The sequence below is a fragment of the Seriola aureovittata genome, chromosome 20, assembly GCF_021018895.1.
Source record: "Seriola aureovittata isolate HTS-2021-v1 ecotype China chromosome 20, ASM2101889v1, whole genome shotgun sequence".
Taxonomy (NCBI): domain Eukaryota; kingdom Metazoa; phylum Chordata; class Actinopteri; order Carangiformes; family Carangidae; genus Seriola; species Seriola aureovittata.
Window position 1 is genome coordinate 21,379,257 of NC_079383.1, and position 15,195 is coordinate 21,394,451.

The 15,195-nt window shown below is 42.4% G+C and overlaps 2 protein-coding genes across 6 annotated transcripts in view; one reads left to right on the forward strand and one right to left on the reverse strand.

Annotated features, from left to right (window-relative positions):
• On the reverse strand, positions 1-13,535 carry LOC130161417 (V-set domain-containing T-cell activation inhibitor 1-like). Of its 3 annotated transcripts, none has more exons than XM_056364699.1 (8): positions 13,343-13,535; positions 10,055-10,317; positions 4,940-5,290; positions 3,995-4,279; positions 3,570-3,901; positions 2,654-2,756; positions 1,805-1,867; positions 1-1,365 (listed from the first exon to the last, which is right to left on the reverse strand). In XM_056364699.1, the coding sequence occupies exons 2-8, from the start codon at positions 10,122-10,124 to the stop codon at positions 1,268-1,270; spliced, it is 1,302 nt and encodes a 433-aa protein (XP_056220674.1). In that variant the 5' UTR covers positions 10,125-10,317; positions 13,343-13,535; the 3' UTR covers positions 1-1,267. The 3 variants fall into 3 exon arrangements, with proteins under 3 accessions (XP_056220674.1, XP_056220675.1, XP_056220676.1); XM_056364700.1 differs by lacking the exon at positions 13,343-13,535 and adding an exon at positions 13,149-13,270; XM_056364701.1 differs by lacking the exon at positions 13,343-13,535 and adding an exon at positions 10,480-10,997.
• LOC130161415 (gamma-aminobutyric acid receptor subunit rho-3-like) overlaps positions 7,946-15,195 on the forward strand; it is a 27,739-nt gene continuing 20,489 nt past the window's right edge. For 2 of the 3 annotated variants that reach the window (XM_056364696.1, XM_056364698.1), the window contains exon 1: positions 9,003-10,107. The gene's annotated coding sequence lies outside the window, so the exon portion shown is untranslated. Of the gene's footprint in view, positions 8,290-9,002; positions 10,108-15,195 lie in introns of those variants that run through there. The other variant, XM_056364697.1, reaches the window with a different exon arrangement.

Genomic DNA, 15,195 nt, shown 5'->3' on the forward strand with positions numbered 1-15,195 from the left:
TTCAGTGATTAGTCTTTTTAATGGCATTACATTAATTATGACACATTTGTGACAGAGGTTGGGTATATTTCATGAGCGGTGTGGCAGCGATCAAAGATCAACTATTCTGCTGTTGATTATTGATTTCTCATCAATGTTTAACAGCAGGTTAAAGTTTTACTTCCTACAGCAAAATAAAAGTCTGTGGGGGTTTTTTTTCAGTCACTTTTATTCCCAGAGGGAGTTTGACCTGTTTTGCAGTTATTTTAACCTCAGTGACTGAAGGTGGAAATCCAGCAGGGCATTGTGGGTAGCAGACAGTCAGTAGTCAGTCCAACAGCAGAAGCCTGAAACCCAAAGTGTCCCAGGGGTAGACAAGAGAAAAGACTTCACCTTCAAACATCATAAAAATTCATCATAAAGTTCAAAAACTTTGTTTCAGTCGCACAGAACGTTCTTCTAATTTATTCTTCCCTTCATTTTGAAAAATGTTGTTCCAGAAACTAAATCAGGAAACATTAGTCCCTTACAGAACCTGTGATAGATATAGTAAATATCCCCGTGTGACTGAAGTCACACCAGGAACTAAAATGTCACAATAAATTAAATTCATTTCAGTGGAATCCGCTCACTGGGGCTGAGTTGAGTCTAAAAATGGGGGAAGCTGTTCCCCCATTTTTATTTTCTTTTTTCCCCACATCTGTCGGAGTTAATTTTGTGATTTAATTGTTCCCATAGCGACTGACACGATTAGACAGTAGTGAACAAAAAGCCGCCAGGGGAAAGTAGAGAGAACCTCCAGGAGCTATTTTGACCGAACAGCCTCCCAGCTACTGACCCCCCCACCCCCCCCACCCCCCCGCAGCTCAGGAAGTACAGCCCCCGTGAGGCGGGACTTCCTGGGACTTAGACCTTCCTTCCCCTGGTAGAAACGCAGCTGAAGTTCCTCAGGTTCACTGGAAAGTTTAGACTCAGCAGGAAAAGCGCTTCAAGCGTCTCAAAGCGACATTGTCTGGGGTTCACAAACCCTTCATGAAAACATCGAGCGTCCGTTCTACACGTCGGCATGAAAAACAGCAGTTCATCAGGGTTTCCTGTAAGAATCCAAAGAGCCCAAGACGAGTGACACCAAACATGGCGGAGTAGTCATTTGAAAGTCTTTCGTATAATTCAGTAAAAACAAAAAGAAGAAAAGAAACGTTGTGTTCTTAGTTCCTCTTCAGTGTGTAGCTGTGCGTGTGTGTTTGTGTTAGTTTTGTGTTAGTTCAGGTGTGTGGCCCGGCTGTCCTCAGGTCGTCTGAGAGCCGGCGTGGAGGCCGGACTGTCCGTTCGTGCCGCCGACACCCAGAGCGCTGCTCTCGTTCAGGTTTCCGTCTCCCGTCGAGTCTGAGAGGAAGAGAAAGGTGGAGAAATGATAAACGAAGGTCTGATTTTTGTGCCACTCTTTAAGGTGTTAAAATTAAACTATTACTTATGATACATGACATAACAATAATCAACATAATACTAACAAAATACATGTTTTAAAGAAGTCTGTAAAATAAGTTGTTGACAAATGCTGTACATTAATAAATAGTTTAAAAAGTCCTTAAAGCTGCTTACAGCTACATTAAAGTTTGTTGTGTCCATATACTTCTTATAAATGAAGAACAAGAGGATTTAAATTAGAGAAAATTGAAAATATAAGATTAATGTTGAGTTCCTGCATATAAATGTGTGTTGCTTCACCTGACTGAGTGTCGTGGAAACAGGCTGTTATTTTAAAGTGACTCTCTGGCTCCATCTAGTGTTCGATTCATGTCACATTTTATTTCTGATCACAAACCTTTCACCAGGTGCAGCTCCGTCACCTCCTCGGGGTCGTTCCTCGGCTTCCTCCCTATGCTTCCTGCAGCGAGACCACAGAGACGCAAATGTGTGTGAGAGCGAGAAGCAACAAAATCAGAGCTGAATACTGGATTTTGAAATCACCTGCACCTGAACACGACACATAACTGACGTCACAAAAAAAAAAAAAAATCCTAATTATTGCTTTATGGCTTTTCTTGCTGCTTATTCAACCGTGCACGTCTGCTTCTCCCTCTGCCTACATTTCCTATAATGCATCTGAACGTCGGTGGGAAAACCAGGCGTGACCCGGATCTAATTAGTTGTAACTGGAGCGACTGCTGTGGGTGTGTAGAGACAGAGTCTGTGGATAATCTTATTTGCACATTTCTTCCCGCAATTATCATATTAGTAATTAATGAAGGCAAAAGACGGAACTATTTGCAATAACACAATTACACCTATTTATAGATACAGAATTTGGATATTAAGACATAATGAATGGCGTCCAGAGTTTCATCACGTCTTATCACTGATCAGTGTAACACGATGAGACGCAGAGCTTCGGCTTTACCCTCAGCTTTTTAATACTTCATGTTGACACAACTGAAAAGACCCTGGTCCCGTTCAGTGTCGTTCCTGTTGTAATTTCTGTAATAAAGTTTATTCTGCACAAAACACCATAGATTTTATATGATTTATCCTCTAAGCCAGCGGTTCCAGAGGTTGCATCATGTCTTCTACCAAAACCAAAAGTGTTTGAACTATTCTCATGAAGAAAATTTTTCTCGTGTGTCTCGTGCGTGACGTCTTCGGTTCAGTGAAGCTGTCATCCGTCCGTCTTTACCTTTCATCTTCAGGTAGCCCAGCATTCCCGCCAGAGCGAGAACCAGCCCTGCGATCACCAGGCCCACGATCCACCAATGAGACGGCCCCTCTGATGTGATTCGCTCACCTGCACACAGGTAACAAATACACACACTTTTCAAATATGTGCAACAATAAACAATAAACTTTTTTGATTTTATTTGTATCTTTCCATATGCTATCATTTAATTTATATATATATATATATATATCTTTTATTATTATTCTATGTGTTTAGTGCTCCAGCTGTTTTTATACTTCGACCATCAGTTGAAGTTTAAATTCATTTTGCTCTGAGGAGATTCTCTTTAAACAGGGAAACTTCAGCCTTTGCACATTCTCCTGACGAGCGCCCTCTTGTGGTTTGTTTGAATAATGACAGTCGTCTCTGTGTCACTGCTGCAGCCTGTTGAGCCGCTCTGGGTGGATGGTTTCTGGTTTATAAGGTTTCTGGTTTTGACCGCAACAGAAAAACAACAGCATGGGTAATTTATTCAAAAACCTAGCGACACTAAAACCTAAACCCTCACACTAAACCTTCTTTTAGATTCATTTTTAATGATACTTGTAAAATGTTCAGTTTAATTTGATTAATTTTTTGTTTTGTTTTCTTTGTCGTCTTGTCTTAATATCTTGCCTGCAACAATAAAAGTTAAATAAAAAGACATAAAAATCTAAGAAGAGGAAGATGTGGGACATTTCATCATCTGAACCCTGAACTGGCGTTAAGACTGACAGATCACCAAATGTGTATTAATCCTCCGCTGAAAATAGTCCCTAACAGATGCACTGTTTCCTCCTCTTGGAGTAATATTTGTTAAAGAAAAGGAATAATAAAAACATAGAATAACACCCGAGTGTTGATCTTATCTTCTGACTGTGTTTGTGTTTGTGACCTCACCGACAGGGCCGTCGATGGTGAGGTCGGTGCGCTCGGTGTGCGTGTTGTGCGGCATGGAGAAGACGCAGGTGTAGCTGCCCGTGTGCTCCGAGTGCTTGGGGTCCATGAGTCGCAGAGAGCCGTCTCCAAACGGGACCCTGAAGCCGTCCAGCTCCACGTGCTTGTCCCACGGCGCCGAGGAAATGCTGTCCCCCGACTGACTGTTGTAGGTGATGATGTGGGAGGGGTCCTCGCCGTTGGAGAAGCTCCAATCCAGGGAGGGGTTGGTGAGGTAAGAAGGGGAGGAGCAGGGGATGGTCAGATCTATCCCTTGAGTTCCTCTTATTTCTACAAGAGAGGGGGGGGGGGGGTAGAAATGTTTGAATCCACCGAGGACCATCAAGTGTGTCAACACGTAAAAACCACCAGTGTCGTTATTACCTCGTTCCCTGAGCGAGGCGGTCCAGGTCGGGTTGCCGTAGGGGGTTGTCACTCTACAGATGTAGATGAGGTTAGACTGTCCGTTCAGTAACTTGAGGCGGCTGTCGACCGTGTACAGTCCGTGTTTGTCGGCCAGCATGCGCGTGACCGGTCGCAGGTCCTCGAAGGTGGCCGGCTCGGTCGTCCAGGTGACGCGAGGAGCTGGGAAGACGTTACGGACGGTACACTTCATCTCCTCGTAGCCGCTCAGCCTCGACAGCTCCAGAGACAAGCCTCTAATGGGTGCTGAAAAACACACACACACACACACACACACACACACACACACACACATATAAACACTCACAGCAAATGCTCAAATGTTTCCCAGCAGCCCTTGATGATAGACTCCAAATGCCAGCGCCCAATTTAGCCTGGTAGTGATATCATTCTTATGCAGATAACATTAGATCCCTGTTCACACAATATGGCACCAGCACACACAGTTCTTACAGAAAACACCGTCCCCTTCCTCTTTAAAAAGCAAACTCACAAACTGAGAGGTTTAATCAGTGAGTTCCTTCATGTCACGTTCACTATAACACAACTGCAAAGTAACTGCACCTGTCGGATAAATGTGGTGTAACAGGCCACACTCGCAAATATTTCTTTATCCCGCTATCTCAAGATAACAAATATCGTCATCCCGAGATATTATCTGGAGAAAGCGATTTTTTTTGTTACCTCTGATAATATCTCGTTATCTCGAGATAACGAAAAGTAATTTACTCCAGGTAATATCTCGTTTCCAGTTTGTTATCTTGAGGTAATGGGATATGGGAATGCAATAACTATATGAATTATAAAGACTCTTGTGCAGCCACTAAAAATTAAGTAATTAACTGAATATAAATTTTATTCTTTAAAGGAAAATTCTCCTATTTATCAGTTTGCTTCTGAACTCACCTTCCACCTTCAAGATCACTTTTGCGTTGTGTTCTCCGTTAGACGTGCGGACGTGACACCTGTACGTGCCTCTGTCCCTGAGGCCACTCCCCCTGAGGATCAGCGTGGCGTTGCCACGGGATACCAGGTGCGGGAAGACGGATGCGCGCCCACCGAGCTGCTTCGGGTCAGAGTGCTCCTCGCTGCTGCTACTGTCGCCGTCGCCTTCGCCGTCGTCGTCTTCGTCGTCATCCCGCTCGAACTTGTAGACGACCACGTCCTGTCTGAACCACTCGATGGTCTCCTCGCTGCCGGGCTGGAAGCTGCAGGGGAGCACGCACTCCTCCGAGACGAAGCACGTCACGGTGACGTCTGAAAACATGACACAAGGCGAGATCACACTGAGGACGATGATGGTTTTCTCTGGCGTTAAGTCAGACTATGAACCATTATACTGGGCAGTGCCTGTTAAATAACTGACAAATAGATAGACAATTGGACTTCACAACTGCTTCAAAGGTAGGGAGCTGTCCCAATAAATAAAGCTAAATGTAAAGCTTTCTCATCTTTCTTCTCTGTGTCTGATAACTTCTTCGTCTTTGTCCATTCGCGGCTAATTGTGGGAGTGGAAATGAGGCTTGTTCACATTTTCCCCAGATTTGTAAATTGGAACCATGCGTACATAGTTTTACAGACTTTTACGCATCTGGCCCCCAGATTTGCAAACAACCAATTGACCGAAATCCCTTTCATACAGCGGTGCACGCTCTGCAAGGAAGTTGTTGAGAGTGGGCATCAAACTCGCAGTTTTCCGAGCCTGAGAAAGCTGCTGATCAGACATCAACACCACACTGCTGATACCTAATAACCCTTGTGTTGTGGAGTTGTTTCCCTCAGTTAGTTCAGATTACTTTCGAACAAACAACTCTGCAGTTTTCTCAGAAGAAACCTGTTATTCTGTTTCCGCGACATTGTTCTCACCTGGTCAAACAAGCCCCAGGTAAAGGAAGAAGAGCGAGTCATTGTGGGACGAACAACGTGCCAGAGGCCTTTTGAATTATCAGCACAATAAAAAGCAGTGGACTGTAAATATTTGACAAAGAGATTGTTCAGAAAAATCCTAAACAAATCCTCCTACTGCGATTCGTCAAGTTTTAGAAAGTGCAGCTCGCCTGTAAGACATGCTTTAGACATGTTTTACCCATAAATGTGAGATCACTCTCACTGTGCATCTCATTATTACTCTCTAATCTGAAACAGGGGTCTGGCACAATGAACTCGTGTGATGTCGCTGCAGGGGAAGAATTTCTGCATATTCACCCTCAAGTTCCCTTTATTGCTCCACATCCAGGGTGGAGGTGGGTTGTTCATCAGGGCAGTAATGTTGACACCGCATGAAAAAACACAAGTGAGGAAATCAAACCTTATTGTTGGGAAACACGAACAGCTCCATGGCTTTACGATTCGACCAGTGTGGATGACAGTTTGATTCTTGTGTCATGGTGGGAATGATGCCAAAACTAAACCCCCCACCGCCCCACCCCCCCTTCGGCTGCTGCCGACTTGTCTGAGCTTGTGTGTAACGTGCCGAACCACAGGTGTGTTCATTTACGCTGCAGGTTGGAGTGTAGAAACATATATAAATAGGCAACAGGAAATTAACTTTTTATGCCCCGACAGCCAGAGGCGGCCATATTGTTTTAGGGTCGTCTGTCCATTGATACGTAATGTACGTCCCACACTCATGAACAGGATATCTCAGTAACACCTCGACAGAACTTCTTCAGATTTGTCAGAGACATTCACTTGGACTCTAGGAAGAAGTGATTAGAGTTTGGTGGTCAAAGGTCGAGGGTCAAGGTCGCTGTGACCTCACAAAACACGTTTTTGGCTCTAACTCACAAATTAATATGCTAATTATGACACAATTTAACCATATTTAATCAATAAGGACAACACAAAGTGATGCCATTCTATAACCACAGGGTCAAAGGTCAACTTCACTGTGACATTATTCAGTGCTGTCACTTAGGAAGGAGAGATCGCGACCATATTTCCTCTAACAGCTTATTTAGGATGATTTTCAGCAGTGAATGAATCCATATTCAGTGCTGCAGTGATTATTTTGTTGGGAGCAGGATGGTGTGTGTGGGACTGAGTCAAAATAAACCACAGTGTGTGTGTTCATGGCGATGAAGGAACATGTCATCCAGTGCCAGTGTGACTCAGCCATGTTTTTTTAATAGTTTCTGTAAACAGTGGAGCGCTGCAGTTCAGAGGAATCAGATGTATCAGGCTTTAAATGTTAGAAGGAGACATTCATTGTTGCTTTGGGATTTTTTAAGACAATAAAAAAAAAGAATAGAATAAAGTCAGAACTATTATTTATGTTAAAATCTTCTAGTTTGGTTTTTCTAGTTTCAAGATTTCCTACCTGCAACCTCTGACCTTTGACTCATGACAACAAGTTTTTAGCACCTGTGGAAAAGGCAGAACACCTGCTCTGACATCACTAACCGGGGCGTGGAGCGGGTGCAACATGCCTCTTATAATCCCACAGATCGCTGTGTTTGAACGAACCCAACCACCGAGATCATTCCTGCCTCCGCACAAACTCGGAGCCCCAGAAATGTTTGTAAAGCTCGGCTCTGAATTCCTCACACCGCCTCGGAAAACCACTTCATAACCCCGCTCGGTTCATCCACCCACCACCACCTCCACCACCTCCACCCATCCTCCTGTTCCTCCGACAGGTTCAGTCAGGGAAGACGTTGGGTTCATCCCTCAAAGTGTCAAGATTGTGATTCCTTTTGTCTTAGTGTGTGCTGCACATGCACACCTACGTGTTCGTGAGTGCGTGACAGCTGCGGCTTGTCAACTGACGTCTGACTGGAGGGATTAATAGTTGCTGTATCACCTTCCCCTCCTCTCTTCTTGTAGAAAATCAGACGGCTCCCGTCTCGCAGCGCTGTGACATTTGGTGCCCTTGTGTAAAGTGTTGTGGTTTACTGAGCAAACACATTCTCTTGAAGGTGGCCCCGCCAACGTGCGACGCATTAACATCAACATGCCTTGATTGAATAAGATAAACACTCAAGTCCTTTAACTGATACCTGAGCAGATGAATACTTTGAAATGAGATTACATGTCTGTGATCTCTCTTTTGTATTTCCCACTGAGGAAGTGTTTTCGTGTTTGTCAAGCGTTTCGTTTTGAAGCCGCGTGTCGGTACACGTCAGTAGTTTTCATATTGTGTTTGTCGTGTCCGTTCATGAGCGTTTTCTGGAGCTTTCAACCACACAGCACAGTCTTTCATTAGATGGACTTCGGTTAATTGTCATGATGAGCAACGTTAGTTTCAGAAACAGCTGGTAAGTGCACCTTTATTTATTCTAATATATTTTTGGGGGTTGTTTTGTTTTGGTTTTCTTGTGTGCACATTCAGTTGCTTCTGTTTTAAATATTTAAACTCAGGTTAATTACTTTTGGAGTCTCATGATCTTAATGAACTTCTAATATTTGCATAATGACAGTGAATGCAAATGCACATTAATTTGAATTTGCTTGTAGTTAAAATGTTGGATGAAACGTATCTCTAGTGTTGTGTAATCGGCCTTTAAGAGAAATTTAGTTTCTTTAGAACTTAATTTTTCATCATTTCTGTTTTTTTGTGGTGATATTTTTCTCACCATCTTTCTTGCTGAGATCTCGAAACGACACCGTTGGGTAACAGTGATGAAACACACTCTCAGTGTTACCATGGAGACTGGGACAAGATAACGAGGGTGAAGATGTCAATTAGAGTTTTCACCATCAGTTTCCTCAGCTGGAGCCTTCTGTATCTGCAGGTGAACAAAGCTGCTTCTGGATGGATGTTCGGTTTAACATTAAAATATCTGCTACAGTTCAATCACAACCTGGGAAAATACCAATCCACTTACTAGCTTTTTCCCCCCAAGGCTTTTAACCATATCTCATGGTCTTCAGTGGTTATAATGTGATTAAAGCTGTCTGTTTTTACACCACAATTAGTGGGTATGAGCAGGTTTTTGACCAGTGGAAAACAGGCGTAGGTCACATGATGCAGGAAGTGGAAAGTACATCTAATGAAATACTCTACTGAAGCGCGACTTTGAAGTACTTGTACTTTTCTTTCAGTATTTTTTTTTTATTTTTTTAATGTTTACCTGACTAGAGTTACCATGGTTACTTTACAGATGAAACCCGTCATTATTTTTGTCTTGTTTGATGTATTGTTGTAAATGAAAATGCACATAAAGTCGTTAAAAGTTGCTCCATCAATAATAATAAATCAACATGAAATATCAAATATCTAATGATATGAATCCATAACTGTGACTATTTTTATCTTCAGCTTTTACCTGTAATGGGAGTGTTTTTAAATTATGGTATTGATAACTATAATCAAACTCCCTCATAAAGGCTGTGCAATGCAGTTGAAAGCTCTGGAAAAAGCCCTTGAGGCGACCATGAGTTCATCTCTTCTGTTTGTGTTTTGACTCATTAAGTCTGTTTTAAATGTGCGTCCTGACAGGAAGTTACAGAGAATCGGTGATTCAGCTTTTTCAGACGTGCAGGGCTGCACGGCACATTTCAGTTCCTGCGTTAACACCCCTCCCTGCACGGACCCATGTGTCTTAACTAAACTATGAATCCGGCCTCATGGTTTTTTTTGTAATTTCTAAATGAATTCGCTCGGATTGGAGCGTCTCCGTCCACATGTGTTATTGATAAAGCTGCTGAGTCAAATATTATCTCAGATGTGAGGAATGAGGATCGGAGCTGTGAAAACTGAGACCAGACCAGGTTTTCCCTCCACTCCTGCTGCTCTGTCACTTGCTGTGGTCGCAGGATTTTTTCCACCCTGACGTCAGAATTTAATTCGGGGGGGGGGTTTCTGTGCCAATCTGACTAATTCTGGAAACTTCTCTATTGCAAAAAGAAAAAGAAAAAAACCTTGCAATGTTACAACTATGAGATTAACTTTTTTTCTTTTGTATTTTCTTCCCGGACAGATTCTGTGTATCAGGTTCTGCAGAGAAACCTTCGGTCTGTTCGTCGCTGTGAGCGTTTCCCTGCCGACGGATCAGGGACAAAGAGGCGTTTGTGTCCTACCTGGCGTTTTGTCCGGTTTTGCAAAGCTGATCCAGAGGAGGAAACAGGCCCAGGTGTGTATCGCTGACATGATTTCCTTTCAGCTAGACGCATCTAAAACACACACACACACACACACACATACACACACACACATGCACACACACTTGGATGATGCAGCCAGGCCTTCAGTCCATGCTTCTTCCACCGTGGCGATTTCAAACGAGACTTTCCAGCCTTTTTCTTTTTTTTTTTGCTGTGGCAGGTTTTTTCCTTGGATCTCTCTGGGTGGTTTGGCATCACACACAAACACACACACACACACACACACACACACACACACACAGACAGATACAGGGAAAAAAGAGAGAGAAAAAGCATGATTAGAGACACATTCCTGATGATATGGACACAGGAAGGTAAAAGAGTGTGAAACGTGACGGAACATGTGCAGCTTTCTCAGGAAAATTCAGGTTTGATCCTTTGATGAGCGCGGAGGATTTGGCTGCCTTCACCCTCAAACCGTCCTTTTCATCGTCATTTCAAAATAAAAGCGAGATTTGCAGCTGGAGCTCTGCAAGGCCTTTCATTCCCGCACAACTTCTGTTTCTCTTTTCCTCTCCGTCATTTCTTCTCCTTCTCCACATTGAGCCCTTTTTTCCTTTTATCTCTGGAGTGGACTCTCGAGCGAAAAGGGAAGAGGATGCATCTGCCCGTTACGCACAATAAAACCCTCAAACGTTATCTTGACACTATCTTCACGCTCTGAAACAAACACAGGTGAAGTCGGTGCTTCACATCAAAGAGGGGTGAGGAAACGTGAGGGTTCCTGCCGCTGATAAAGCGCTCACTCTCTGTCGCTCTGATTTAAAGGCGAGGGGAGTTTCCTCGAGCTGGTTTGAAGCGCGCAGAGCGGGTGACATGAGGAGTGGGTGAAGACGCTCTCTCGCTCGAGTGTTGTGACGTTCGCTGGGCCGAGGCGAGGCGTGCGTCATTGTCCACAGTCCGGACGTGTTTATGTCGCATCCTTCCTGCATTAGAGCTGAAGACAATCACCTTTTCATGTCTTATAGAGTTCAGAAGACGTACATTATCTCATATATACTGCTGATGTCTTCCTGTTGGCAGGAGACGAAGGGAATCAGCTGGATTCCCTCCCAATCATCCGTCTTTGTAGCTGAGCAGAAGTGAAGCGACGGTTGAGGGATGACTAAAGACTTTTGTCTTCGCTTGAAGCCTGAGAACAAACGACTTTCTCTCCATTTCCTTAAAGAGCTGGAGCGAAACCTTTGCCATGCAGCTGCAGACTCTTCAGGTAAATGTGCAAGATCCTGCAGAAAAACCAACAAATGATTCTAATTCCAGATGAGTTAAATTTTAACGGAGGGAACGTTTCCTGGCTGCTGCAGAAAGACACGAGCTGAAGCCACATCAGGACACCAAGACACTGAAGAACAGAATAAATAAAATACAAGATTTGTGCAGAAACATTCGCTCTGCAGCTGCTAAAACATCCAGCTCAGACTCTGTATCTTATCCTGTATTATGATACATATCTTTAAGACATTAAAAAGAACCGTTTGACCTCAGCTGCTTTTACATTAACAAGAGTTTAGCTGCAAGTAACAGGAAGAGAAGAATATAAAATGTAAAATATGAGGAAAATACAACAACATGACTGTGCTGCCTTCAGTTAAACAGCTTATTCCTGTATTAAAAAGACTTTTATTAATGTTTTGAAAACTTTAACAAAAGCTTTTTTCACCTAATTTAAACTCATTGTGTTTTATGGTTGAAGGGATACGACACGCTCCTTCACTAAACTGCGCTGCCTCTCAAACACACAGCAGTGTATCGTAGTGTTCCTGTATTCTGTGACACCGTTATTAGATATTAACTTTTATTAGACACTGACGATAACTCTCTGACCTCAGGTGACGTTTCATCTTATCTGCTCAGAGTGTTTCCACTAAAATAACATGTACAGACGTGTGTGTTGAACAAGATAAAAGATGTAATTTAATTCAACTAATCAATGAAAATCTGCAGAAACACACGACATTAAGACACTAATGAGAACTCTTTTACATCAGGTACAGAGTGAATCTTAAACTGTGTGTCCTCACAGCAACAGTAAGCAGCATGTATAAATAAATACAATAAATTCAGTCGTTCTTCTGCCTCCAAAACACACACTTACTATTTTTAGCATCTTATTAAAACTTTATTGACGTTATTGAAAACACTAACGACTCTCTGATCTCAGCTGCTCCCCCACGTCTGTGCTTTACATTACAATTTAAAATTCACACACTGATAATTCATCAATGAAAATGTGCAGAGACACACACACACACACACACACACACACACTCACTCTGCTGCCTCTAAAACACACCCTCTTCATTTATAACCAGAATCAACTGAAGTTACTGCGTGTCTGTGTCGCAACATTAAAACTTGGATATATATATACATATATATATATATATATACATACATACATATATATACACATGTTTATACAGAACTCCTATTACTCTAAAACAACATGTTTATGTGCAAAATTCAAAATAAACTGTTTCATCATCATCATCATTTATCAGACAGATTTCTGATTTTATATATAAAAATCAGAAATAAATATAAACTGATTTCTTAATAATATATAATGATGATTCTTGCTGTTCAAACCTTTGACCTCAGGTGAACTCTCAGCTGATCCCGAAAACAGCAGCAACAGTTTCATCACAGACCCCACTCGTGTTTATCCGCACAATCTGATCTCGTCTTTCAAAGCACTTTGTAACTGCACTTTAAATGGTGCCTTTTAAATAAAGCTTATTATTATTATTATTTAAATGTGTGTCTAATCAGCTGATTATTTTCTGTGCAGTTCAGATCTCAACACAGAGTTAATTGCTCCTTTTAAAAGTGATAAATGAGCTTCTTTTAGCAGCTAACACAAAACAAATCATCTTTCCTGAGCAGCATCTAATTAAAGATTATTATTATTATTGTTATTATGTAGAAGAAACAGTGGTTTTAGCATCCTGTAGAAAAGCTAATATGTGTGTTAAATAAAGTAGAGGAAAGACGGTATGTTCGTACTCACAGAAATTCCTTGACATCAGCAGTAAAACCTCTTGATAACTACAAAGAGTCAACTTTTATAGACCTGTGATATCACGCAGAGAAATGAAATCACTGCCATGTGCCGGAGGTTTCCTGGGAAATCTGTGTGAAAGCTGAGAAAACACACACACACACACACACACACACACACACACATTAAGAAAACAAACTTACAGTGACTCAGCTGGAGCTTTGGTTCAGATGAAATCCAGGAGAAAGAGGAAGAAGTGAAGAGATTGCTGCCTCCTGAGACTGAGTGTTAGCTTGACTGGATCAACAGGTTATTTAGAGAATAGGCAGCACACACACTCTCTCTCTCTCTCTCTCTCTCTCTCTCTCTCCCACACACACATTTCACGAAGGGGAGGGTCAGATACACACCCTCTGAATGGGCGGGGTTTGGATGTGATTGGCAGAGTCATAAACACACACACACACACACACATGGACACATACATGACCCTCGGTGAGAGTCGATGTTTCCTCTGCAGCAGCAGCAAATGTCAGTGGGGTTTGTTTTCAGAGCGAGGAGCTGTTTTAGTTCATGCTGTGTTCAATGTGCTATGTGCTATATGTCAAACAGGCCACAGAGAAGCTGTGAAACACCTGCTCACACACACACACACACACACTTACACACACCACAGTGCAGCACTTTGCTTCTTTCCACTGCTTCCCTCTGAAACGTGAGCTCACATGTAGAAGATCAACGAAAACAAGTTCCTCTTTAAGTCGTCATTAACTTTTACTTGATCCGGGAAGTTGCAGTGAAAACACATCGTTTCTCTGAACCACACTTAACTCACATCCTCACCTGGAGGCTGGATACCTGTACAACCAGTCTGATCCTCAGCAGCTGGAGGCTGATGGCGGGAACACGTCGCCTGCGTTGTGTGTGCGTCGCGTTGTGTGTGCATGACAGCTGCCATCACCGAGAAGCACAATCAGCACAATGTCTTATTTTTTAATGATTTATTATTGTATTAATTATTTTTATCTCATTTTACACTAATGTTTTTAATGTTTTTCATTTTAGATCAATGTTTTTATGTTTCTTTTTATGGTCACTTGATCACTTGCTGCAGGTCATTTCTTGTATGAAAAGTGTTATAAAAATAAAGCTTTTTATCATTATTATTATTATTATCTCTCCACATAGAGTTTGCAGGCTACTTGAATGTTGGATTTCTATTCATTATTGATTAATTTATGATTTATTTTTGACAGAAAATGTCTCTGTCTCCACATGCAGCAGCTAAATGGTTAAAGAACCACATCTGTGACACATTCAGATTCAGCCGAGACAGACAGCTGTGGAAGGAGTCAGTTTTATGTGTTAATGCTGGTATGGTGTCAATGTGATGTTAACAGGTCTTTTCTCTGTCTGTTTTTGCAGGGAGACGCGTCACGTGAAAAAATCTGCACGTCTTTAACCAATTAACATGTGAACTGAAGTGAAAATCAACACGCGCTGCAGCCGCCACGCTCGCGCCGCGTATCCGGCGTGTTCCTGGCCTGAGTGCCTGCAGGAAGTGGCTGCGATGAGGGGAGGGACACGTGCTGCTTTTTTTACTTTCACCTTTTTATTTTATTGCATAATCAAGACAATCTCTGCACTCAACAATCACGTGAACAAACTTAATGATTTGTTTGCTCTTGCTGTTTTAAATGGCGATGATAGTGCAGGTGTGACGAGGCAGCAACAGTGTAGAGATGAATAAAAAGGCAAAAGATCAATATGTGCAACAAAAACAAGACTGGATTAAAGGAGCAGAGCCTCTTTCTTCCAGAAAGTCCCACATTTTGTTGTAATTTGATGAGGGGCTGTTGGCACAACTATAGGACGACCCTGACGACTAACAAAACCCGCCCAGTCCTCCAACATCTGTTTCTGAGCATTGGAAAAACTTTAACACTCGTCCTGTTGGGAACGTTTCCCAGAGATCCCGTTTAATCCGCGTCGAGGAGAGTCCTCATCAGAGTCCTGCAGACTTTTCTCTCGTATAAGTGAAAAATGAAATATGGTG